The 26,959-nt window shown below is 44.7% G+C and overlaps 1 protein-coding gene across 2 annotated transcripts in view; it reads left to right on the top strand.

Annotated features, from left to right (window-relative positions):
* PLCZ1 (phospholipase C zeta 1) overlaps nucleotides 1-26,959 on the top strand; it is a 1,796,998-nt gene that overhangs the window by 574,138 nt on the left and 1,195,901 nt on the right. For both annotated transcript variants that reach the window (XM_069628396.1, XM_069628395.1), the window contains one exon: nucleotides 3,866-4,010. In XM_069628396.1, coding sequence (XP_069484497.1) covers nucleotides 3,866-4,010 — 145 coding nt within the window. The remainder of the gene's footprint in view (nucleotides 1-3,865; nucleotides 4,011-26,959) is intronic.

The raw sequence follows: 26,959 nt of genomic DNA, 5'->3' as shown, positions 1-26,959 counted from the left end.
GACTTTTGAGTTTAAAATTCAGCCTTCCTTCGCGAGCTCGTTGAACATGCAGAACATGCAGAACATGCAAAAAACTCTCTTCTCCCTCCACTTGAGTTTTTGGTGAGTAGAAATAGGCACTCCTCCACCTTGTCAGGGCAGCCACTGTAGACAGACTTCAGCAGAGTAGAGAACACGCAAAACACTCTCTTCTCACTCCGCTCTTGCTCCGCTTGAGTTTTTGCTGAGTAGAAATAGGCACTCCTCCCCGGATCGATCGAGATCTTCCCAGAAATTTCGGGCACTGAAACTAAGCCATGATGCTCCCATCCGCTCACAAGTTCAAAATTCTAAATTCTTGAACATCAGTTCCCCAGAGCTGTAGCTCATGAAAGTACACAGCCAAGTTCAGCAGTCAATACATCTCTGGCCAAGAGAAGGTGGTGCCTACCAATTAGTCTGAGTTCGGAGCATGTGACAACCTCTGCATTGCTTGTAAAAATGAAGTGAGACCTGAATACTTTATTGGTGTGTCGTCGTGTTCAGACAAAAGTAAGGATAACAGGCTACAAAAGATATTGCCCTGATGAAGGAACTCACTGGTCCAAAAGGGCATCGGCTACCATGAGATATTAAATTGGTATTTTTTCTTTATAATTGCAGAGTTATGTCATTTGAGTTTCATAATAGAAATGTTTAAGTTCACATTGACCCCAATATTATTTGCTCTGGCCCTAGAGCCGCTGGCAGGATTTTTACGGCAGGAAATGATAGAAGCAGGGATCGTAGTGGGAGGTGTGAAGCATATAGTATCACTGTATGCTGATGATCTACTACTATATGTGGGTAACCCGTGGGAGAATCTCCCAATGTTGTTGGAGGTATTAAAGAATTTTCCTCAAATGTCGAGGTATCGAATTAACAAAGTCAAGTCAGTGCTGTTTCCCCTGTGAGGGCTCAGGGGATGACCAGTGGGAGACCTACTTGCGGTGGGGATAAAACGGGAGACAGAGTCATTCAAATATTTGGGTATACAAATATTCCATGAGATTGAAGAAACTTTCGTGCACAATACGGGGAGGGCATTATCGAGAATAGGAGATTCGATACAGTTCTGGAAGGGCCGACCTCTCTCCCTGGTACTAAGAGTGGCCTTATGCAAAACGGTGATCCTCCCAAGATTGCGTTACTTCTACACCAAATGGTGATCCTCCCAAGATTGCGTTACTTCTACACCAAAATACCATATATGGCAAAAAGAAATCTTTAAAATGTTGGATAGTAGGGTGGGGGAGTTACTATGGAACATAGGAAGGAGGAAGGTTTACCTAGCGACACTATGGAGACCAAGGACAGAAGGCGGGTTGGGCTTACCTGACTATGAGACATTTTTAATAGCAGCACAGTTGCAGATTGGTCTTGGAGTGGGGACGCCGGGAGGGGACATCCTGAAGGGGTTGGTGGGGGATCTACCATCATATGAAGGGGGGGTTGAACTGTTGTGAAACCCGATGGGGAATAAGGGAACTACAATTGTGTTTGAGGCAGTCAGAGAGACATGGAGGAAATATGTTTGGAAGAAGGGACCTGGGGGGCTCTACAAGGGGAACCTACCCTGGGGGGTAGATCTGAAACTGCAACAAACGATAGGGAGGGCAGTGATAAAGAGGCTCCAGGGGAAGGGATCTGAGATGGTGGGGGAACTGTTTGAGGGAGGGAAGCTCCTGACATTCTCAGAATGGTGTACAAGGTTGGAGTTACCAAAGGGACTATTTCTGGAACATGGAGCAGTAGTTAGGAGATTGGCGGAAATATGAGCCAGAATCCCAGAGGAGCTGGAAACAAGCCCATTGCTGTGGATACTGCTGGAGCATACAGACGGGAAGGCGAAAGTCTCACGCATATATAAGGCCCTACAAGAGGCGGAATCTAGATGGGAATTGAAGGTAAAAGGGAATTGGGAAGTGGATATGGGATACCAGATCCCAGAGAAGGAATGGATAAAAATAAGGGCACAGGTCCAGAAAGTGTCCCGAAACCCCAGGTTCCAATTGGTCCAATTTAATATCATGCATAGGGCATATGTGAGCCCTATTAGACTACGGGCTATGAATAGAACGTTAACAGATGAGTGCCCTAGATGCGGTAGGAGCCCGGCGGGATTCTGGCACATGATATGAGATTGTGGAGTCATAGCAAACTATTGGGATAAGGTGATCAAAGAGGTGAATGGGTTGATGGGGACAAAAATGGAATGTAACCAGAGAATATGCAATTGGGGGATTCTTCCAGGGGGAAAAAGGCATAAAACACGGAACAAGATGATGAGCTTTCTATTGATATTAGCTAAACGCTGCATGCCCATTGCGTGGAAACATCCATAGGGACCATCAATAGTGCTGTGGCAAGCAGATGCACGTAGATGGAGGGTAGCCGAACTGGGAACATTGCGGGGAGTGAGAGCTGACATAGAGGCGGATGGAGTCATGGTAAACTGGGGCCAATTGCTGAATATTCTGGCTATAGCCAATGACCTGAAGCCGCCATGAGAGGTGAGACAGCGGGAAGCCGAGACGATAAGGGCAAGGGGAGGAAGAACACGGATATGGCAAGGGTTGAGAGCGATGTTCCGGGAGAAGGAGGATACACATTGCTGGCTAATCACAAAGACGGGGGCGATTGGAGGTTCGAAAGGGATGATACAGGACACGACGTCTCATGGGATTCGGTTGCGAAATTGAAAAAAAAGGGTGAGGCGGGGGAATGCCAAAATTGTTCTTGTTGTCTTTGTTTACAAAAATGCAAATAAAAAGTGTTTTAAAAAAAAAAGTTCACCTTGAACTATGCATAATTGTGTAAACCAGGGGGTTATAGCGTTCCAATCCTCACCGATAACTTGGGGCCTTGGTCTTGTCTCAGATCTCTTCTGTTTCCATCATCTATGCAGTTTGCACAATGAGACACCCGTTTCTAAGACGATCATCATGTCTCTTTACATGTTTAACCAAAACAACTTTAGGATGTACATAAAAGGGTATTACACCTCTAACAAGATTAGACTGTTATAATTTGATGACTGTAAGCGGCAAGTGTCTAGGAACTCAAGCACAGAGACAAGCAGTCTTCAATGGGAAGCCAGTACTCTGTGGCTACCCGACCCTTTGAAGGATCCTCCCTCTCCACATGGGCCAAGTCCCTTTAAAGAGCTAGTCAACCAAGCATGGCTCTCTCCATAACACTCTCCTATATTGCCCTCCCATGCTCCTATTGTCTCTTAATGGCTAATGCATCTAGCAACACATCGGTTTGTGGTGCACGCTATACAAGCTATTACAAAGATAAATAAAACATTAGATTTGTGATTCGGCCACTACGTCTTCAGCAGAAAACTGTTATTTCTTCTTTTCCCTTTTTGCTTACCTTCTCAAAGGTACCGTCACGTACCCTTGGACCTCCAGCTCTCCCTCATCTTCCATATTATCAAAAAAAGAAATCCACAATAAGCTCACTGTCCTCGATGAAAAGCTGTGCATCAGAAAAGCCTGTGGTGAAATATGGTAAAACCTACCATAAAACACAGAAGAATTCTTCTTAAATTATGAAATTGAATAACCTAAAACAATAGGTAAAGTGAGCTTTTCGGCAAAAATGTATGTGTACTCATTGTACAGGAGCAATCTTGACTTTATTTTTTAAATTTTCATTTACAATTTGTTAGAATTTTCACAGGTTTACTATTAGTCATATGTTGTTAATTCATGTGCCATGTACATATCTTGGTGATTTGAATGTGTAATTATTGGCATTTATCTTTGAAATGATGCATAAACAATACTTTCTTTTTTTAACTCTTGTTTTTAACTCATTTATTTTCTTCCAATAAAAGTGCTCTGCTTGGAGGCTGTCGCTGTGTAGAGATTGATTGCTGGGATGGACCTAACAATGAGCCCATTGTCACACACGGAGGCACATTGACAAGCAAGCTCTTATTTAAAGATGTACTCGAAATTATTAAAACATGTGCCTTTGCGGTGAGTATTCAACTAATGTGTTACCCAGCCTTACACTTGTTTTAATACATATGGGAAAGTGTAGGTATGACATATGCTGATGATTCCCGAAGCACGCATCAGCTCCATTTGCAGAACGTATGCATCTCTATTCTTTGTTGTATGTATTTCTAAGCAGACGTATGCAGGTTTGTGAGCATAATCGACCCAAGTAATCCATTACTCAGCCAGTACTCTCCCTCTACTGCACTACTCCGCGAGCATTCACCCCTGCACCTAAAAATCACCCTCTCGGTATCCCACATAATCCAAGACATGAACAACTGCACACATACATGACAACTAGGTTACATTACCACACAGGAGGATCCCAATTAGAGGAAGCTATAGAAACCCGTAAGTACAGACAAACCATGGTAAAAAGCAATCAATTGTTCTACAATTAGACCAGTTCACTTCACGCCCCATTAGTGCCTGTCTAGTGCCATACAACTACAATGAGGAACATTCAATAGAAAATCATAGCAGCGAAGCACACCACACTGCACAATAGTCCAATCATCAGTGACCTCAACATGCAGCACTCAAATGTCACAGGACCCGTGGCATCCACTTTCCTGTTTGAGTCCGCCTCCCAACCCTCCCTCCTTACCCGATTGGTGTTCCTCACTGGGCCTCCAGCCCTAACAGCAAGTGTTAGCTCCGAGCCTGCTCTTCCTCATCTTGACTGCAGGTGAGCGGTTCATTGTTGAAGACCCTTCCAGTGCCTTTTTATTTTTAAAATTGTGTACCCGTCGAGCCCCAGCCCCGCACTGGACCCTCTCCTCCCCGTGGCACCCACTTCAATGTTTGTGTTCCCCTGCCGCCTCCCAACCCTCCCTCCTTCCCTGATTGGGCTTGACCTGGGTCTTAAGCAATCTCCCCAGGGCAGACCTCTGCCCGGTGGCCCCTGTAGCTAAGGGCCCCAAAAGCAAAGGGCAGCTCCCTAGAGGCGGCTCCAGCGAGTGTCTGCAGGTATCAGCAGGGGAAGCCAGCAGCTACTAAGTAAGGTAGGAGTGGAGCCTCCACTCCGCCCTGGTTACAGTGCCACTTAGCATACTCTCAGACTTAGGTGTGATTTTCTCTGGTACTTTAAATTGCATTGTGAAAGTATTTTAAAATGAATTGCATTGTGAAAGTATTTTAAAATTGCATTGTGAAATCTAGGCCTTTTCCCCCAATACAGGACTCTCGGACATAGGTGTGTTTTTCTCCGGTATTTAAAATTGCATTGTTAAAGTATTTTAAAATTGCATTGGGAAACGTAGGCCTTTTCCCCCTACACAGTACTCGCAGACCTAGGTGTGGTTTTTCTCCGGTATTTAAAATTGCATTGCGAAAGTATTCAAAATTGATTGCATTGTGAAACCTAGGCCTTTTGCCCCTAGACAGGACTCTCAGACCTAGGTGTGTTTTTCCTTCCCCAGTATCTAAACGACATTGTGAAAGTAGTGCCAGTCCTTGGGTTGACTTCTTAGCAAAGCATTCATATGGCAAACTTTCTACCATTGTCTGAGCGTCTATCGTCTTGTCCAATTGTCTACTATTTTCTTGTCTCTCTCTGTCTCGTCTGCTTGCGCCACTCCCTGAGTCCTTCCCTAGTTCTCTAACCCCCCCTTTTCCTCTTCTCTCCTCCCCCCACCTACTCTATGGTGCTCTCTTTCTTCACAATATTTTCTAACTGCTTCTCTATTGACTATCCTGTTCTCCTCACTAAATCTGGTGGGAAGAAGTTTAAAAAGGATATCCTGCTCCCCAACCCAGGCCTCCCTATCACTGACACATATACCAGTGCCTCCTCTAGGCAAACCCTCACCGACATCCTCTTTGTTGTTCCCTTGCCAGACCTATGGACTCTTCATATGGTCTCTGTGCTTTCTCCTCTCTCTTCTTCTCCCATTAATGGTGGCACCCGGTGGGAGGCGCTAGTGGCCTCCTTCAACTACTCTAACGTCATCATTAATGTTTATCTGAATGGCACCATCTTGGTCCAAGGCCCTCAGGCCAACCTTCTCTTTGATAGACGCTTCCCGCGCCTCGTCAATTTCCTTTCTTCTCCTGCTGTCCCTTCTCTCTCTTCTTCTGCTTCCTTGCCTCGCCCCTCTGCCTCCTCCTTTGCTACCTTGCCCTCTCCTCCTTTCTCTTCTGCCCCCTCAAGCTCCTTCTACACCTCCGCAGGGCGCACCTCTGATTTGTACCCCTCCCCTGAAGTCTTTCAAGGTTGGCAACCTTCTCCATATTGCCACCCTCAACTCATGCTCAGCTGTCAAACACTCCTCTGACATCTGCCGCCTCCTGGAAGAACTTGATCTCGATGTCCCCGGTCTCACAGAGACATGGTTCACGGCCAGCTCTGTCACAAGCTTTGACACTCTCCTCCCTGATGGCTACAAGATCCTCTCTGCTCCTAGGTCCAACCATTCCGGAGGGGGTGTAGCCCTGATCTTCCCTGAGTGGATTCCTTCCTCTGTCATTCGTACGCAGGCCTACTCCTCTTTCAAATGCCTTGTCTGCAGTCTCTCTCTCTCCTAGCCATTCCCTTACTCTGGCTACCATCTATCGACCACCTGGTCACATCTCCTCCTTCCTCTCTGAGTGGGTGGACCTCTCCTTTTCCCTTCTGGTCTTGACCACCCAACTCCTCCTTCTTGGAGACTTTAACATCCACCTAGATGCTTCCTGTCCTTCCTCTGGACTCTTTCGCAACCTCTGCAACTCTCTCTCACTCTCCATCCTACCCTCTGGTCTGATTCACTCTGCAGGGCACACTCTTGATGTTACGATCTCTACAGACCTTCCCCTCTCTATCCCTCTCACAACTCCTCTCTACTGGAGTGATCACTTTCTCCTTTCCTCCCAGCTCACTCTCTCCAACCCACAGGCCAAACCAACTCCAGCAATGCCACCTATCTTCTCGGTTATCCGACCCATGAAGCGTTTGTCAGTTGAGGTTTTCACCATCATTTTTTCACCTCACCGTCGTCTATCAGCTGACTCGCATTCTGACACTGCCCTCTCCATGCTCCACTCTGCTATATCTGATACCCCCGATGCTCTTGCCCCTTTCATGAGGATCCGCTTGAAGCTCAAAGCCAAGTGCAACTCCTGGTATGACTCAGACCTCGCCACCCTTAAAGCAAGTGCAGGGTGGCTGAGAGGAAATGGCGTGCTTTCGGTACATCCTCTGCTCCAAAGGCCATATCGGCTCTCTGTCCTCACCAAGAAGAGAGCCCAAATCCAAAACCGTGTCTCTGCGGCATCTAACAACTCAACAAAACTCTTTAAAATCTGCAAGAAGCTGGCCAATCCTGCTGCAGTTTCTACCTCTCCTGTCCCCTCCCAGGCCTTCTGCATGGCCCTTGCTTCTGATTTCATCTCTAAAACTCAGGACATCCTGTCCTTTCTCTCTTCCTCTTCCCCTCCTCCCTCTACTCCCTGTTCCTACCGAGGCCCCTGTTTAGCCACCTCTCCACTCTACTTCTCTGCCTTTCCCCTGTTCTCCTCAAACAAGGTTTCTAGACAAGTCCGATCTATGAAAGTCTCATCAAAACAGGTTCTCCCCTGTTCCTCCAAAACCATCAAAGAGCACATCGACACCCTGGCCCCGGCTCTAGCTGACTTCTGCAAACATTCATTCACCACTGGACTCTTCCCTTCCCCCCTGAAGCACTCCCTTGTGCACCCCCTTCTTAAGAAACCCTCAGCTGAGCCGTCCTGCCCAGCCAACTATGGCCCAATCTCCATCACTCCTTTCCTGGGCAAACTCCTGGAAAAGCTGGCCATCTCCCAGCTTAATGTTCACACTGAACCTGTTTGTAGTCTCCCTGACCATCAGTCGGATTCAGAGCTGCCAGAAGCACAGAAACTGCTCTCCTGAACATCTGCGAAGACCTGCTCTCCAAACTTGCTTCCAACCCCCCCTGTGTCCTCATCTTACTTGAGCTCTCTATTGCCTTTGACACGGTCAACCATGCCATCCTGCTCCACTGTTTCCGTGATAACCTGGGTATCACGAGATCAGACCCTGGCTTGGCAGACCTCTTTCCTCTCTAATCGACCTTCCCAGGTCCAACTTGAGTCCTTCCTCTCCTCTATCTCTATCTCTACCTGTGGTGTTCACCAGGGGTCTAACCTCTCTCCCTGGCTGTTGAACCAATACCTGGAACTTCTTGCCCACCACATTGCCGCCCTCTGCCCCAATTTTCAGTGCTATGCGGATGACACTCAACTCAACTTCAGTTTCCCTTCCGCTACTTCTTCTCCTTCTCTCATCTCTGACTGTCTGCTATCCAGGAGTGGTGTGCCACCAATGATCTCTGCCTTAATGCCAGCAAGACCGAGATTCTCCTCATCTGCATACCCGCTCTCTCCTTTTCTGTCACTCTCTGGCCGGCCTCTCTAAGCCCTTCTCCTGCACCCACCTGTGTGGCTAAATACCTTGGGGTCATCTTCGACTCCACACTCTCCTCACATCTCTGACGTCTCTAAGAAGTCATACTACCAGCTGCACCTACTCACAGGTATTCTTCCTTTCCTCTCCTTCCCCAGAAGCTCACTGTCTCCAGAGCTCTGGTTCTCTCTAGGCTGGACTACTGCAACAGCCTCTTTCTAAATCTGCCTGCTTCTACTCTCCGCCCTCAGCAACTCACCCAGAACAGGACTGCGAGACATGTCCTTGGCCTCAAGTCCAGTGATCGTATCTCCCCAGGTCTGAAAACTCTGCACTGGCTCCCAGTGGCTGTGAGGATTAAGTTCAAAACCCTCTGCATTGTCCACAAGGCCTTCTGGGGCCCGGAGCCTCAATACCTTCAACTCGCTCTTCCTAAATATCTTCCTTCCCGAGCTCTTCACTCAACCGCCTCCAACTCCCTCAGGGTCAGTCGCTTCTCCAAGCAACGAGTTGGTGGTCGATCTCTTTCTTCGGCTGCAGCCTCCCTCTGGAACAGCCGCCCTGCCTCCCTGAAACTTGTGGAGAACCATCTCCGGTTCCGTAAGCACCTCGAACCTTACTCTTTGCTTCTGCTTTCTCTCCTTCTCTCCCTGCTGACATCCTGGCCGTTTTTGATACTGCACTGGTTACCTGGCTACCCCAGATTTTGGGCCCAGGTCCCCTCCCCCACCTTTTGCACACCTGCACTGCCTCCCTGTTAACCCTCACACTTGAGGATTGTTTCTGTATCCCTCCAGTCCCCTACCAGCACTTGACACCTGATGTCTGCACTTACCCTTGCACTTGCCACCAGCTGGCCACACCTTTTACTTATTGCATTATTTATTCTATTTAATTTACGGTCGATCCCATGTAACCAACTGCCCCCTGGCCCCCTCTGCACTTTTCCCCTTCCCCTTTCCCTGCACTTGTGCAATCTCAATGTCACCTGGCCTAGTAAGATCGCTGTCTGTCTTCCCTCTGTTCCTCCTCCCTTGCCTTGTCGTGCCTTGAAACACTTTGTTGTGCATAGGTGCATTGTAAATGCCATATCATAGCCTAACACACAACCGTTTTGAAAGGAAAGCCACTACCAAGCGTGTGACTGCAATTGAAAATGGTCTTGATGTATTCAAGTTTATATGAGGGAACACTAAGATGGTCTTGAAATAGTTAACTTTATTTCTCTGAAGCTGTTTGGAGGATCGGGACTATGGTTAGGATTAATTCCAAACCTTCCAGCCATAACCTCTTTTATTTTGCATAAGCCACGCCGAGTGGGACTGGTATGCCCAGACATGGGTCCCATGCCTGCTGGGCCTAGAGACCCAAGCTAGTCATCACTGCTGAGGCCCCATAAGACTGAAACATGTCTAGGGATGCTTGTGGTCTCGTGCAAAAGGGAGGTGACCAAGCAGTTCGGCTGGACTGCCACTTTTGGGGTGGGACCAAGCCTGATTTGCATATGGTTTTCCCCTTTTGTAATGGCTTAGCAAGGCGAAGAATGATGGTCTGGAGTGTTGTCCAGAGCAATACTTGAGGTTAAGATTAGATCTAAACCTTCCATCCATCCCCTCTTTTGTTTGGCTATGGTTACAAAGAGGCATTTTCTGATCCTAAAGGGGAATTGGTTATATGTAGTTCCTGTGTTCGTCCTAAGTATTTTGCAGGTTTGGGCACGTTGGTCAGTAAAAGGGGTTGAGAAGCCCTTTTATTTGCTTTTACTTGGTTACATACTCTGTCCCGGTCAGATCCTTCACTGACTTTATAGAGTCTCATTTCGAGGAAAGATGGCATGGTCCATAGGATAGGGTGGAATTAATGCCTCACTCAGCCCCACGCCAGAGACTCAACATGGAACGCTGACCTGCACTCCAGCTAACTTTCAGTAGTTTATCCCTTGAGTGGTCAAGCACTGCCTTAGATCTGGAAACCAGAAGAAATAGGAGTTGTACTTTCCAAAAAGGCCCTCAACGTTCTGCATATAGGAGAGTAGGACCCAGAAGATCAATAGATAGCCACTGCCTATTTTAGGGCATGCAAGGAAACACTCTAGGGATAATGGTGAGGGATTTCCAGCACTAACAAATGAGCACAGCCTCAGGAGTGTTAAAGCAATAGGTCTCTTAAAGTTATTTGCTGGATTGCAGTCTAGCAACATTAGTTTCTGTTAGAGCCTTTAGGGGGCTTTAGTTAGATTTTGTGTAAGGCTAAACACTCACAGTAGGTATCCACATAGTATGCACATAGCTTTAAGGAAAGGTCACAGCACATCGTACTTGGGTTTGGTCACGTTTGGGTTTGATCACGTGTCCCATTGCCATTGAGAAAGGATGGCGAACTCTGATAGCTATGGGGAGACACATGTGCTTTAATGTGACACTTGACAATGATTAAGAAACATCCTCCAGAGCTCCTGCAGCTATTTCTTGCTTGAGTCAGGGATATCCAACACCCTTAACTCCATCTATGCCACCATCCACACATGGATGGCAGAAAACTGGCTATGCCTGAATGGGGACAAGACGGAATTACTACTGATAGCCCCCATTGCCTCACGCATCATCCTTGACACCAAATACCAAATTTTAACTATCGACAACATTACCATCCCAGTCTCTCAGTCTGTCAAACTCTCTGAGTTTATTAAGACACAAAACTTACTATGTTCAGACAAGTTAGCACTATAGCTACCTCTGCACCCCACTACTCTAAACTCATCAATGCCACCAGACCATTCTTATCCACCATCAACTGTCTATCAATTGCACAAGCCATCATAGGCTCGAGGCTAGACTACTGTAATGTACTCTACACAGGAACCTAAGTAAAAACCTGGACAAATTGCAAACCATTCAAAATAATGCCCTCCGCTGAGCACTGGGCATCTCCAAAAGGGAACATTTCTCTGCAGCCAGACAACAAGCACACTGGCTGCCTGTCTGCCAACGCATCCTATTCAAGATACTTGCCATCACGCATAGATGCATCCGCCACACCGCACCCCCCTACCTTTCCCACAGAATCCTCCTTCCGCCGGCTGCAAGACCCACTAGAACACCATATGCCAATCTACTGCCAGTCCCAAGAATTAAACTTGCAAGCTTCCCATTCATTGCCTCTAGACAGTGGAACTCATTGCCCCACTCCATCAGAAGTGAGCCTTCACATCTCGCATTACGCAAGGTCATCAAAACCAGACTGTTTGTCTAAAAGTTATTCTGTAATACCGCAGCTCAAATGTAACCCTGCTTCTCGAACATTGTAACCAAGAAGGGTGACGGTAATCAAGCCTCTTACCTAATAATTGTGAATAATACATGTATGCTGGCCAATGTAACCAATGCCCACCCCTATGTTGCAACTAAGACATCTTCATGTTACAGCGCCTTGATGCCCCTGGGCTGTGTGAGCGCTTTATAAATACAAATAGATAAATACAGTTAGTATATAGTGTGGTAAAAAAGACCCTTAGCCCTTAGTCAGTCAGGGAGACACATATATCATAGATGTGAATGACAAGGCTGCTCCCTTAATCCAGCATCCCAGGGCTATGTTCCCAATGAGATAGCCCCATAAAAATGACCCATAATGAATGCTTTACATAAACAGCATCAGAAGCTGATTCTTTACATTGCTCAGTGCGCGCCCATGGGTCCATGCGCTGAAAGGGAGCGAAATATCAGAACATGGAAGGTGAGCAAGCTCTGACCTGGATCAGATGTGTACAGGCAAACAAAACACAATAATCCCAATCTGCAAACACTCACAATCCCTGCAGCACCACACTCTGATAGTAGAGTGTGTCAAAGGGAAGTAGGCACTCCGGGTTCTGTGGCCATGTCAGAGAAACCAGATTCACTCATCAATTTTGGGTGATGAAAAAACGAGGCATCTTTATTCAGCATCCTCCACTTACTCTCCAGACCCCTTACCTTGTATAGGTCAGTGATCACATAACAGAAATGAAACTTAATAACGTTCGAGGAAACCTCACTAAGTCTTCTGTTACACTTATCCAGCCCCCTGCAAAAAAAAACAATGTACTCATGCATCCTCACATAGTCTGTCACTAGTGTATACTTCTAGTGGTTTGGGTCTATTTGACCTAAAACATTCGACCTAATCACATTTGATCTAATTTATTTGACCTTTTCCTCGGTCTAAAATGCAGGGGGGGATCCCCTGTAACCCTCCCCCACTTCCCCTACACCTAATCTATACCCTTACCCACCCCATATATATATTTAATTAAATTTAACCGGAAAAATAGGTAAAAAAATGTGATCAAATGTTTTAGGTCAAATGTTTTTGGGTCAATCATGCTAATACCCTTCTGGTTAATACGTCATGTGAAGACATCAGGTCTGCTGATTCCCACTGAGGGTCATTGGACTTCCACGCCATGAAGACTCCAGTCTCTTCTGTGCAATCCCGTTGTTCATTCTTGCTTGAACTAGTTATATTCACCAAGCGGGTGCCTTTGTCCTTGGCCCTCTAACACTGCTGGTCAGCGTTTTTCAGTTAATTTCTCATAGCACATGATCAAAGGTGTCTATAGAGATTACAGGGCTTCCTGTGAGTCATGATCGAAACATTGCTATCCTTTTCCACCAGATAGCCCAATTGTTAACTTCATACTGAAGCTAGCTGGATAAAGCCACATCATGTCAATGCTCTACAGACCTGCATTCTCCATCAGGAAGCAACCAGCAATTACTATAAGGAGATGGGCAAGCTCACTTGAAACACAGCTGACCAACACACAATGGATAAATGCAATGAAGTGTGGTAGCAAAGTATCCATGTGATACTCCGACAAATCAATTCAATGTAAATATTTACATCAATTCTACCACACACCACAACAAATACCAAAATACAGACTACAGGAGAGTGTAGGAAATGCTGCTCGTGGAGCGTTGATTTATACACGTTTCTTGGCCATGTCCCCCAATTCAAGAGTTCTGGCAGGCTGTTGGGTCAAGGCCATTGGGGATAATGGATCTTAAGCAGAATTCCTGCAGTGTGCTTAATAGGCTAAATCACTGGTTTCCACCAAAGAGATACACAATGTGTCAGACTTGGATGTTTAATAGCAAAATGGTTGATTGCAAACTCATGAATGAGAGGGACAATGCCAACAGTCAGCACCGGGATAAAACACCTGTGTTGGTGTAACAAACAGGAAAGTTTAATTAGAGTCGCAGTGGTCCCAGCCTCTCGTCTAAGAGATTGCTTGGGGGAAATTCCGTACGTACCTAGCCAATCTGTAACCTCTGATGTGTAGCTCTGCTGATACTGATCGTTGTGCTGTACTGTAATGATCCTTTCTGCATTCCACAACAGTTGGCTTGGAGTCATGAACTATCTATAATTGTACCCAACTTTACATATGTCAACAAATATTTGATGTTGCTGTTCAATTCTGGTTGTTTGATTAATAATATAATAAAAATGCATTTAAAACAAAACTCAAGGGAGTCCATAAAGAAAGGTGGCAAAGCCAAATGAAATCAAGGAATATCTAGAGGTCTGCTAAAAGAAAAAGACACACGGGAAGTGGGCAGTGATGAAATAAGGGAGTGCCATCGTTATTCAGTTCATGTGTATCATCTACCTGAGATTACATTTTTCTTTATTTTTATTTCACTTGTTTATTTATTTATCAATGGTTTTCCTTTTAGGCCTACCCAACCCCCGTTTGATCATCAGTGCAACCTAAAGGAAATCATTCAAACAAACTCTAATTTAAAATGTTTTCCAGTCCCTCCTCACGCTGTTAAAATATAACTCTTATTTCATGGAAACTGAGCCAATGCAGAAAGGCCTTAACTTCTCCCCTACCTCTAATTCTAATTCATTGGGTTCATAGTAAAGATCTTAAACATTACTGTAGAATATTAACAGGACTAATTATTACATTTGTTCCCAGGTCCGTAGCGGGAGGTATTAACAATGACGCGATCCTCTATTTGACCTTCTACAACTGCATACGATAATTACTTCTGAAGGAACAAGGAATCTTATTAGACACAAATCGGTGGCAGGGAAAGGTATTTCTTTTGGTAGTCACTTAAATTGTCAAAAACATATTTTTGAAATGCCATTTGAAAAAAAAAATGCTGAATAAAAAAATTCCATTTTTATTTTATTTTATATGTTTTATTTTTGTATCATTAGTAAAAAGAAAAGTGTCTATAAAAAAACGGGCGGTTAGGGGAGTAACCCCCCATTTAAAAATTAAAATAAAAAAAAAGCAATTTTTTTCCCCAGCATTTTGGTGTCGAAAAAATGGCATTTCGAAAATATGACGTTCGAAAATGTCAATATGAACCCTTTCTTTTCTATCCTCCACTGCATGACATATCGTGTCAGAGGAAGGGCACAGGGTGGCAGTTTAGTGAGCAATAGGTTGTCTCGCCTATGTTCTCAGCTGCAGGAGGAGACCCTGAGGATGCTAGGTTTCCTGCTGGTTGCCATCCTTCACTACCCCTGGGGATCCTTTGGTGCACTCTCGCTTTCTTTTCCACCTCCATTTTTACTGCTTAGTTGAGGAGTTCAGTTGCTTGATAGTGAGGGTTTGGGAGGGTGGACTATCCGTGCAGGTTGCCGAGATCTAGTCATGACACTAAACTCAGAAACTCGAAAAGTCTGTGACACTGATTGCTGTGTTACTGAACATGTCCTGTTTTCCTTAATAACAGTGCTGACAAATTGCTTGTGATTCATTCAAGCATACCCTATTAGTCACTCTAATATTCATTGGATTTAAAACGGTTATCATAAAATAAAACATCATAAACGATTGATTTGCTGGTATACCAATTTCCATCTCCTGCTAAAGAATTGTATATAGAACACATTGCACCTTCCTGTCAATAGTACGGTGTTCAATCTTTGTGGGATCTTTACCCCGTGGTGAAACACCTCATGATTCGTCTCTTGACTTGTCACATTTACCACCTTGGTTTTCACTGAGCTATCTTCCAAACAGAGGATCTGCCTCTCCATATCCCAACCAACATCGACATAAAATAGAAATTAAAATCAATAAAAAAGGCAAGTCAAACAAAAACATACATTCAGGCAAGGCTAATTCATTTGGAGCACCGTGGGAAGTACGTGAAGTACTGTTAACTGGCGTGCCTTGCTGCTTGGAATTGCTGTTTGGAATTGCCATTGGGGATTCTCTGTTTGTGCGCTCTCTACACCGAAGTTACGTGAATCTACTTGGAATTTCGCCCGGGGGACATCTTTGCGGTGAACACCACGGATTGCCTGATCCACTGACACTAAAAAAGGGCTTTTTGTGCTAGGCCCCGCCCCCTTGGATTGGGACGCCCACTCCTTCTCCCTACTTCCTACTTATACCCAGCAGCCTGCGCACTCGCGCGTGCACCGTAGGAAGTACGTGAAGTACTGTTAACTGGCGTGCCTTGCTGCTTGGAATTGCTGTTTGGAATTGCCATTGGGGATTCTTTGTTTGTGCGCTCTCCACTCCGAAGTTACGTGAATCTACGTGGAATTTTCCCCGGAGGACGTCTTTGCGGTGAACACCGCGGATTGCCTGATCCACTGACACTAAAAAAGGTGACTGTTAATTACACGTGTGTGCCCAGCGTGTACGCGGGACCCGCGTGTACGCTGTGCTTACATCTTTAAGTCAGTGTGTGCGCCGACTAAAACTCCAACATGCTGAATATTTGTTTGTTCTTGTCTCCTTTTGCTTCAGGGCTTTTTTTGTTGGGCCCCGCCCCTTGGATTGGGACGCCCACTCCTTCTGCCTACTTCCTACTTATACCCAGCAGCCTGCGCACTCGCGCGCGCACCGTGGGAAGTACGTGAAGTACTGTTAACTGTTCACTGTGTGGGGTGCGGCGTGCAGGCTGCAGGAATTAAGGTGTGTTGACTTTGCTGATTGTGCTCTGAGTATTGTGGAAAGCGCATACTTCAGGTTATTAATATGGTGAATGGACTCTGTAGTGGGCGAAAGATCCACGAAAATACAAACGATGATGTGAATGATTCTTTAGGAACCCACGCTAGCATTGAGGAAATGGCGGCTTTCGACAATGATGAGAACAACTTATCTAATAAGGTGGGAATGTCTATGTGTGCGGAAACACAGGGTGATGCTACCTGCCACTTAACCCAAAGCAGGATTTCGGTACAAGAGCTTAGTAATGAAATGCCACTGAAAAGTATTCCCAAAACCAACTCTGAGGTGATACCAGAGACCTATAAGCTTAAAGTAATGAATCATGATCATGATAATGGGGCTATGGGTGCGGGTTTAGGAGATCACCAAAAGTGAGATTTATTAGCCAAAATGGGTGTCACAAGTACGAAACTCAGATTTTCTGATGTGTCTATTATTGCCCCAGCGATTGATGCACTGCTGGATAGGAGGATGTGATTCTCCAGAGGGCCTTCTACCCCGGTCAAAGCTAATAATTATTGTATGGAAGATGTCCATGTGCATATTGATCCTGACGTGGTACTTGTGACACAAGCCCAGGTGCATACCTTCTTTGATGATCAGTCTGTAAATAACGAGGTGAATAATGGATTTAAAAGCCCAGAGACTAGTTCTCCTTCAGAAGTAGAAATTCCCTGTGAATTGGCTCCTGTGACCTCTGGACCTACTCCGGTGATGGTACCTTCCCCTGCTAAACCACAAATAACCTTGTCTGAACTAGAGGTTGAAGTGGAACGCAACTTAATGGAGTCCTCTGACATTGGAGTTGAGTTTCCGGTTTTGTCCAGGATCCTCAATCTACTTGACAAAGGACATGATCATACCCATGTGCAACTTGGTTATTCTCATACCATGATAACTGAGCTTCTAACAAAGGTCAATAGAATAGAGGGGTTATTGTTTACGTGTGAGCCGGTGGCTGCCCTCTCTAGTGGTAAACAAAGGGAGAGCTCCCAATTGAGTAATAAAGCTTCCCAAACTCCAGCCGACCCAAGACTGGGGCCTAATGCAACGACTACCTTTGCAGCAGTCACTGGATTTGATTCTAATAAAAAAGATGAGACCGCTGTGTTGGAAATGAAACAGTTAACGGTGATGGTATCGGCTAATGCAGCGGCTATATAACAGATACTATTAAGCATAACAAAGGCCAGTCCAAGTGAACAAGTTATATGAACTAGGTAGATGCCTAGGGCCGACGCTATGGCCGTTCCATTGCCATCGATGCCTAATCCAAAAAAAGATGAACTCTTAGACAGTCCCTCGGCATTGACCAACTTAATTGATCTAGAAGACGAAGCACAGCTATCTCATCAGCAGTTGGGAACTTTGAAAGAGAATTTGGTAGAGGAACAGGTTTATGAACCGGTCCTATCAAGGAAGCAAAAAAAACTGTTGTTGAGAGCTACTAAACGTAAGATCAACCAAGCAAAAAATGTCAAATCAAGGAATACCCAAATTTCATCTAAGGGTACTTTAGACTCCCTAAAAGCTGATACGAAGAACTTCTAGCTCGAAGAGGAGAGGATTGATCTACTGCAACTCAACCAAGAGTCAAGGGCCTTATTGAATATTGATGTAACCCAGAGCCCGGCTGATATGCGGAAGTTGCAGCAGATCAAACTCACTGGAAAAGAGCTTGGGGGTGCCGCTCAGGGAGAAGACAGTTGTATTCCCAATCAAAAGCAAACTGATTTGATAAAGTTTTTTCCCGCTTTATTGCGAAAAAAACAGTGGTTAATAAACCTATACAAAGCAAACCTAAGAATGTCAATCACAAATGGACAGTCTGATCAGGACAGTGTATTGACCAACCACTCGCTCACTCAGCTGGGGTCAACCAATAGTGGCATCAAAGAATGTGTATCCAAACCAGTCACTAATGATGGGGATATAGTTGAAGAGCCAGGTTCGTCCTATGGCAAGAATAAGGTGAATATGATGCGGGATAGATCTAACTTAGAAGCGCAAAGCCGGGCTGACGACGTATACTCTAATTCCGACGAGCACATGTCTAAGAATTGGGTAATGTCACTAACCCCCGAGATGCCATCTATCATGGGATGGGAAATTAAGCAGCCAACTTCTGTAAAAATGAACCTAAATCACTCTGCAATGTTGAAGGCTTTCCAGGAGATCCCAGCCTTACGTACTATAAGAAGCAATGACATTGACTGGGTTCTTTTGTCACACAATGATCTTATGCGAATGATTTGTGGCTATCAGTCACATATCATTACAAGATTGATTTGGGTGCAACGAGAAGATCTGGAATTATTGGGCCTATATCCTTGTCTGTTTATTACCGACAAACTCGCAGAAATTTTCATTGCGACTTTGCCGGAATCCTCACAGATTTCCAATTTAGCAGGCACTCAACTCCTGATTAACAAGGAAGTATTGAAACAATTTATGAACCTGGCCGTCTCGTTATCAGGTATGATAGTTATGGGGGTTTTGAACCCACCTGCGTCTTTGACAAAAATTGGCAAAAAATAGGATGATAATCCGGGGATTAACGTATTCAAAATGATTCCTCGATTATTATGAGTTGTACGTCTAGTGGAATCTCGTGTGTTGCGGCTGAGATTCAGAACTCCATAAGAGTTGCACTACATATGGCAATTATGATGAAATCTAAGGCTGCAAATTGTCCGACCTCGCATCGACACCAGTTCAATCTAAAAGTAGTCGATTTAAGGAAAGAGAAATGCCAATTGCTTAGACAACTCGTCTTCCAAAATCCTACTACCATTGAATTTTATGAGTGTAAAGCTCACATTATTATGACATACAAAAGACAATTAAAACTGTTGAGGTATGAACTAATCAATACGGACAATCAGAATCTTATTTCTCTATTACTAAAGAAAAATACTAGACAGGTTTGGGCTACTATGCGTACTTTGTTTGGTAACGCAGAGTTGATCGGAGAATCGGCAATCTCCGCGGTCACCTGGACGGCACATATTAAAGGTAAGTTTGCCAAGCCATGTGCATTTGGTGTGTATGGAGACAGTTTAGTATTCAGTTCTACCACTTGTGGTTGTCCATGGACGATTGATGATATACAGATGCTTATTAGGAAATCTAAAGGGTCTCGAGCCCCGGGTCCTGATGGCATTCCACCTTGCCTGATTAAACTTAACCCGGAATTGTGGGCGAGAATTTTCAAAATAAAATTTGATGCCATTTATTCCCTGGGTTATATTCCGAATTCCTGGTGCTCGGCCAATATCATTCCAATTTATAAAAAGGGCCCAATGACTGAACTCCCGAACTATAGGCCGATAGCGCTGATGGATGCTTCGGCGAAAATCTTTACTAGTCTGGTACTTCAACATATCAACCAGCATATCAAAAAGTCCAAGCTATTATCGAAATATCAGATTGGATTTCGCCGCTATATGGGCTGCCAACTTAATGCTACAATCATTGCCCATGTATATCAGCAGACTAGATCATCTAAGGCAGGGCCGGTATATATGGTAGCCCTGGATCTTACTGCTGTCTTCGATTCAGTAATCAGAGAACTATTATGGACAAAATTGATCAAATATGGCTTTCCGGTTCAGCTCGGTTCAATCATTGCTGCCCTACATAAACAAACTACCTATCGAATTCGTCTGACAAAAGCCAGTGCACTTACAGATATTATTCCCACTGAAATCGGTTTAAAACAGGGTTGCAATCTTGCTGCGATCCTGTTTAATTTATATCTTTTAGACTTCAACGAGCAATGGAAGGATGCCATTATTTTCCCAGTGAAATGGGCTCAATAGTGCTCAACTGGCTGAGTTTTGCCGACGATTTATTATTCTTCGATAGGAACCCTTTTGGGCTACAGACAAAACTGGGCTTGTTTCACTCTTTTGCCAGTAATCACAATCTCCAGATTAATCCTGAAAAATCCTTCATTATTACGTTCATTGAAGGTCGGAAAAAATCTACTAAATTCTCTTGGTGTCTGAATGGTACTGCTATTCCTAGGTCTTCTGCCATCCGTTACTTAGGCTATCATTTAGCGAGCTCATATTCCATTGATGGGTGGAAGACGATTCTGTCTAACAAAGCGAAAATGCTGACTGTGCAGATGAAATTGATTTACCATCGACTGGGAAAATATTCAATGATCCCCATAATGAAATTCTACCTACAAAAAAATTGAACCAATTTTATTGTATGCCCTTGATGTATGTCTTTATGAAGTGGAACAAATTCTTGATGTGATCCAGGGTAAAATGTTGAAAAGTGTGCTGGGCCTGGCATCTTCCACCCCGAATGTCATTGTTTGCCATGAGTTGGGCTTATTACCGCTATCAGTGAAGTGGCATTGGCGACTACTTACACATTATGGGAAAATGTTAGCTCCCCCTAAGGAGTCTTTATGTGAAGAACTCACGACTATGATAGAGAAAGGAGATCCTCCCTCCTTCGTAAGGTTCAGGAATAAGATGGAAGAACTGTTATCTTGCTCCATGATCACTCATGATGATTTGGTACTGGGCTTGCCTTCATGCAAACTTAAATTTTGTAGGTATCATTGGTGCTTGTTGATTGAGAAAATTAATGATTATCAATCCTTCCACGAATATGCCAAATTCACGAGGCAGTGGGGCTATCGTCCTAAGTATCAGATCATCTTTCCTTGCGATCAGGCGAGGAAGACGCATTTGAGATTTCGTTTGAACCAGTTACCTACCAATGAAAAACTGATGTTGTGGAAGCAGCATAAAAACAAGCCGAATAAAGGGCAATGTAGATTTTGTAATATTAATTTGACAATTGAAAAGCTTAAACATCTTACAGTCTACTGCTCTCATTTTGAATCCATTAGGAAACATATATTTGGTGAACAGCTCTACACGAAATCTAGTTTGAGTAGAGAGTCACTTTGGCAAAGATGTATGGCGGGAATGAATCAAACTCTCATCCTCTGTTTAACCAATTTTTTGCTAATTCTTGAACGAAAATTGTCTGAAAAGTCAATAATACTACTTGACGAAGATTGTCCCTGTTTAGAGTATGATAGCGTCCTATAAAAGAGTGTGACTAACTTAATCTCGATGCCATGATTTGTCGGGGCTTGGCAATGCCAGAATCGTTGCATATGATATTCGGCGAGAAGAATTACCAATTGTGACCTATCTTGTCTACCTTTATTGGTTTTAGTAAAAGTTATGTGACTTGAATGAAATGTTGATTTTACACTCTTCAAATGCTTTATAACTGATGGAATTTTTAGGGTGGCATATTGATGACACAGTGTTTTGTATATATTTGTCAAGGATGTGTGTTTTTTTTTTTAAACTTAATGATGTTGATGCTTAAGTTACTGTTCCTTTTGTTCTTGAACGTTCTGTACTATGTTGATATGTTGTTTTCTTTTTATGATTTAAGAGAATATTTTGTAAAGGTTGTAAAACCATAAACAATAAAAAAATAAAATAAAAAAATGTGGAACTTTTGTGGGTGATGTAGTAAGAGTCTTAGTTCGAACACCAGGGGCTGCAGTCATTAGCTGCTACTCTGCTGTCAAGGCTTGCAGATAATTGGTGTCTGATATCCACTTTGGAAGGGCTTCACATGCATATGGGATCTGTCCTGGTTGGCACTCAGCTGGCTTTGGTACAAACCCCAAAAGAAGATTAATTCCATAGTCCATGCTTGCAGTGCAACTTTATATCTACTTTTATGCCAAGGCCAAGATATTAGAAGTGTTTACCATCCAAGAAAGATTACGTGTTCTTCTGAGGGCCTGCCTAGTAGGGACTTGGTCATATTGTTTCAAGAGAAGAAAGCTATTCATGGTACAGAACAAATAACAGACTCCCAGGATTATCTGGCACAGCAGATTCTAGTGTTTATTTTCAGGTGCTACACTGCATTTACATTGGGATGGATGAATTCAAGTAGGGAGTTCCCTCAGTTTAATTTCAGAATTAGAAGCAACAAGTACCAGGAATGGCCCATGCCATCTTGGAGCCAGAACTCATTTCAGCTCATAACCTCCGACAGCGTAATCTTCTGGTTACATTGCGTGGCAGGCATCTGTTGGTTCCTTGGGGAAGGATACCTGGGATTGTGGAGAACTGAAAGTGGAGATTAGCTTTTTTGACATATTCAGGAAGGTCATCAGTTAAGTGTAGGTCCATGAATCATTCTTTAAAGGTTGTTAATGAAGGACCTCATATGGACTTAACCAAGTCTTTCAATTAGAAATACTCCTAAAGCTAAGGAATGCCAACAGGACACCAGGCCACTTGAGCCGAGTCTCTGCACCGTTAGGCCAACCTATTCTTGAGGATTCCATTTTGCCTCTCCACTGCACCTACTAAGTGAGGATGGTGGGGGCAGTGGATATTGTGCTGGATATTGAGAGCATTACATAACACTTTCACTTTGATGATCTGATAGACAAAGTGAGAGTCCCTTTCACTGTGTATGCAGAGTGATATTCCAAACCATGGTATAACGTCTCTGATTGAAGCGTTTAATGCAGAAACAGAGTCAGTTCTCCCACATGGGTATTCTTCGTCCCACCCCGAGAATATGTCCAGTACCACAAGAACATACTGTACGTTGTTACATCAGGGATGTTGAATAAAATCCACTTGGATGTTAACAAACTGCCCATAAGGTGGTGGATGTGACCCCTGTATAGTGTGTTGTACATTTCCAGAATTGTTTATAGGCACATACTCCACAATCTACAAATGAGATAAAAGTATCTTGAGATCCACTAAATGTCCAAGTTCATCTCTCTACAGAAAGATGTAATTTAGACATCCTTTAGACATCCAAATTTTTTTTTTATAGAGGGAGCTGCTTCTTGTTTTTGTGCCAACTCGTCAATAGTTTTGAAAGGGGGTGGCTCTTATACCCCTTTTGCTTGTGACATAAACTATGCCAGAGAGTTAGAAATTACCACCAACTTTGCAGTAGAATCTGCAAAGTTGTTCCCACAACTAACCAAAAGACTTCAGGTCAGCTGGATATTTTAAATATTTAGAAACAGGATTTCATATTCATTGGCACAGAAAACAGACTTGTTGTGTTTTGATTTTAAGCAAAATGAGGACTACTGAATGTGGGACTGCGACTTCCAGGGCAGAGCCCAGAAACATATTTTCACATTGTTGCACTGCTATACCTGCAGCTACCACAGAACGAAGAAACTGAGGCATACATGCAGCTACTGAATCTAATTCCTTATACGCAATGTGTCTCTGATAATGTCAATACAGCTAATGTATGTATACATTTCAGGCTTTTTGACAGGCACTTTCAGAGAGTTATGTGCACTAGTGGTAGGAACTATAAGCCTTGCTTCAAAAGCAAGTCTGGCAGGTGCAATACCTTCTTCTGCTTTTGGCTTCACTGTGTACTATGGAATATGGGGAACTTCTTGGGCAGATCATTTTTAATCTTAAATGATTCAGCATTTCTAATACAGCCTACTTCATTGTCTTGTTTTGAGGAAAGGAATTCTCAAATTCAATGAATTCCTGTAAATCTGGCGACGACTCCCAAGCTTTAGGTGGGACCGGCGTTTCCTGTAACACATGTAGTGCAGCTAGAACAGCTTCAGTATTTTTACTAGGGACACATAGAAAACAACCCTTTGGGTGTACACTAAATGGTGCATTTCAATTTACCCAGCACATCCCTTCCAAGCAAGTTAACAGGAGCTGATGGACTAAAGAGCAATGCATGTGTGTAAGGGATTGGACCTAAGTTAACTGTTACAGGTTCAGTGACTTGATGCAGAACTGGAACATTGTTTATCCCTCTTGCTTTTATAGTCTCAGAGGATAAAGGAACATTGGGAAAACATTTTGATCAGCGGCCAGACTATTCGCTCCTGAATGTATTTGTTTATTGAACATATGTATGGCGCCTATACAGCAGAAAGTGTTTCCAGGCTCCACACGTCTAAGGAGGAAGGGGAACAGAGGAGGATAAAAACAACAATAAATGGTCCTACTATGCCTTGTGACATTTTGGATTGTGCAAGTGCAGAAAACAAGAAGTGCAGGGGGTGGAGGGGCAGGTTGGGTGGAGGGGAAGGTAAAGGAAGGGGTAGGGAAGATGCAGGAGGACTGGGTAAGCGCTAGGGAGGCCTGGAGGGCAAGTAAAAGGTGAGGCCTGGAGGGCAAGTGTGATGGGGATGGGATGAAGGTCAACTAGTGCGAGGGGAGGGCAAACTCAGTAGCCTGAACACCAAAGGGTGCCCGAAGGCAAGTGCTAGTAGGGGAGGGTGCTGATGCAGACTGGTCGAGGGTGGTCCTAGCCCCTGTATGACTCAGTAGGCACCAGGCAGCCAGTCATATCAGTGGGGGGCATTAGCAAAGAAGGGAGTGAGCGAAGGAGGAGGAGAAAAGGAAGGTCTTGAGAAGTATCTGGACCTTAAGGAGATCCGGCTAAAGTCTGAGAGTGGTGAGGAGGCTGTTCCAGAGGGAGTCTCCTGCCGAAGAAAGAGATCTACCTCCCACTCTCTGCTTGGAGAAATGTATGCCCTGCAGAGAGTTAGAGCTGGAGGACTGCAAAGCTGTATTAAGTGAAATAAAGTTGAATGTAGCGCTGTCCCAGGTCCCAGAAAGCCTTGTCGATGATGCAGAGGGTCTTGAATTTCATCCTTGCATTCACTAGGAGCCAGTGGAGAGCTTTTAGGGCTGTAGAGATGTGGTCCCTGGGTTTGAGGCCAAGGATATGTCTTGCAGTCCTATTCTGAGGCAGAGGCAGATTAAGGAAGATGATATTACAGTAGCCCAGCCTGGAGAGAACCAGAGCTCTAGATACATTGAGTTTCAGGGGGAAGATAAAGAAAGGGAGAATGCCTCGGAGGAGGGGAAGCTGACAGTGAGTCTTCTTGGCAAAGTCAGCAATATGAGGCGTGAAGGAGAGAGAGTAGTCAAAGATGACCCGCAGGAATTTTCGCATCACAAGAGGGTGAAGGGAGGGGGCCCAAGGAGGGGAGGCAGAGAGTATGGGGAAGGAAGGAGAGAGTACCAATGAGAAGCATCTCAGTCTTACTGGCATTAAGGCAGAGATCATTAGCAGCACGCCATGCCTGAATAGCGGTCAGACAATCGAGAATGAGAGAGGAATGAGATGAGGTAGAGGAGGGAAGCTTGAAGAAGGGCTTAGTGTCATCCGCATAGCACTGGAAGTGAGGAGAGAAGGTGGAGATCAGGTGGGCAAGAGGAGCAAGGTTAATGTTAAAATGCCACAGCAAGAGAATAGAGCCCTGAGGGACGTCACACGTAGAGAGTGACATAGAAGAGAGAAAAGGGCCTATTTGAACCTGGGAGGGCTGATTTGAAAGGATGGAGGTCAGCCAAGCCAGTGCCCAGTCTGTGATGGCCAGAGTATCAGTCGGTTATGGAGGGTGGCATGATTGACCATGTCGAAGGTCAAGGACAGATCAAGGACGATGAGAACATAGGGCGAGTTGGAGTCAAGGTTTGATAGCAAGTCTTCACGGGTGTCCGGTGGAGCAGGTTCTGTGCCACTGACTGCTCTGAAGCCAGACTGGATGTCGTGAAGACAGCCAACATATTCAGTGTGCAAATTAGTTGGGAGATGACCATCTTCTTCAAAGGTTTGCCCAAGAAGGGTGTAGTAGAGGTAGGGCGGTAGTTCGCCGGGAAGAAATGGTCAGGAGATGGCTTTTTTAAGAGGTGATAAGAAGGAGCCAGTGGCAAAAGAGTGATTGCATAACTCAGCCAGAGAGGGAGCAAGAGTGGCAAAATTATCCTTGATAGTTCTGGAGGAGCAGGGAAGCTCCTGTTTGGAGGAAACCTTCATGAAGCAAACCATCTTGGTGACCTCGTCCAGAGAGAAGGAGGAGAGTAGGAGGGATGGAGACCGAGGGGCCAAGGGAGGACTAAGTGCAGGTGGAGGAGGAAGGTGAGTAGAGGAGAGTGCGGACACGATGTCCTTGGTTTTTGTAGAGAAGTGGGAGGCCAAAGCCATGCAGAGGGCCTGGGAAGGAAGAGGAGAAGTAGAGACTGCAGTAGGATTGGCAAGTTCCTTACAGATTATGAAAAGTTCAGCCATGTTATTTGTGTCCCCAGAGATGAAGGCTTGGATATGGGCTTGCTTCTTGGACCGGATGGAAAGTCTGTAATACCTTTGCAGCAGACGACAGGTCCGTTTGTCAGAGAGGTGTTCCAAGCTAGCCACTTTCATTCCGCAACCCTGCACTTGCTTTTCAGTGAGGCCAGATTGGAATCATGCCAACTGTTGCACTTGGAGGCAGGTTTCATTCGGATCCTCATGGCAGGGGCAAGGATGTCAAGGGTGTCGGAGATGGAGAGATGAAGGTTAGCAAGGACTGAGTCAGAGTGATAATCAATAGCGGAGTAGAGGGGGGAATAAAAGAGGTGGCAAAGGCGGCTACTGACACTCGCTTCATTGGTCGGATGACAGAGAAGGAGGCTTGCAGTGCGGGCAGAGGCTTAGCGGGCAGCCAAAGAGCACTAGATGAGAGGAGAGAATGATCAGACCAAGAGAGTG

This window comes from Ambystoma mexicanum, chromosome 12, assembly GCF_040938575.1.
Source record: "Ambystoma mexicanum isolate Mex_15411 chromosome 12, UKY_AmexF1_1, whole genome shotgun sequence".
NCBI lineage: Eukaryota > Metazoa > Chordata > Amphibia > Caudata > Ambystomatidae > Ambystoma > Ambystoma mexicanum.
This window is presented reverse-complemented; position numbering and strand designations above follow the sequence as displayed.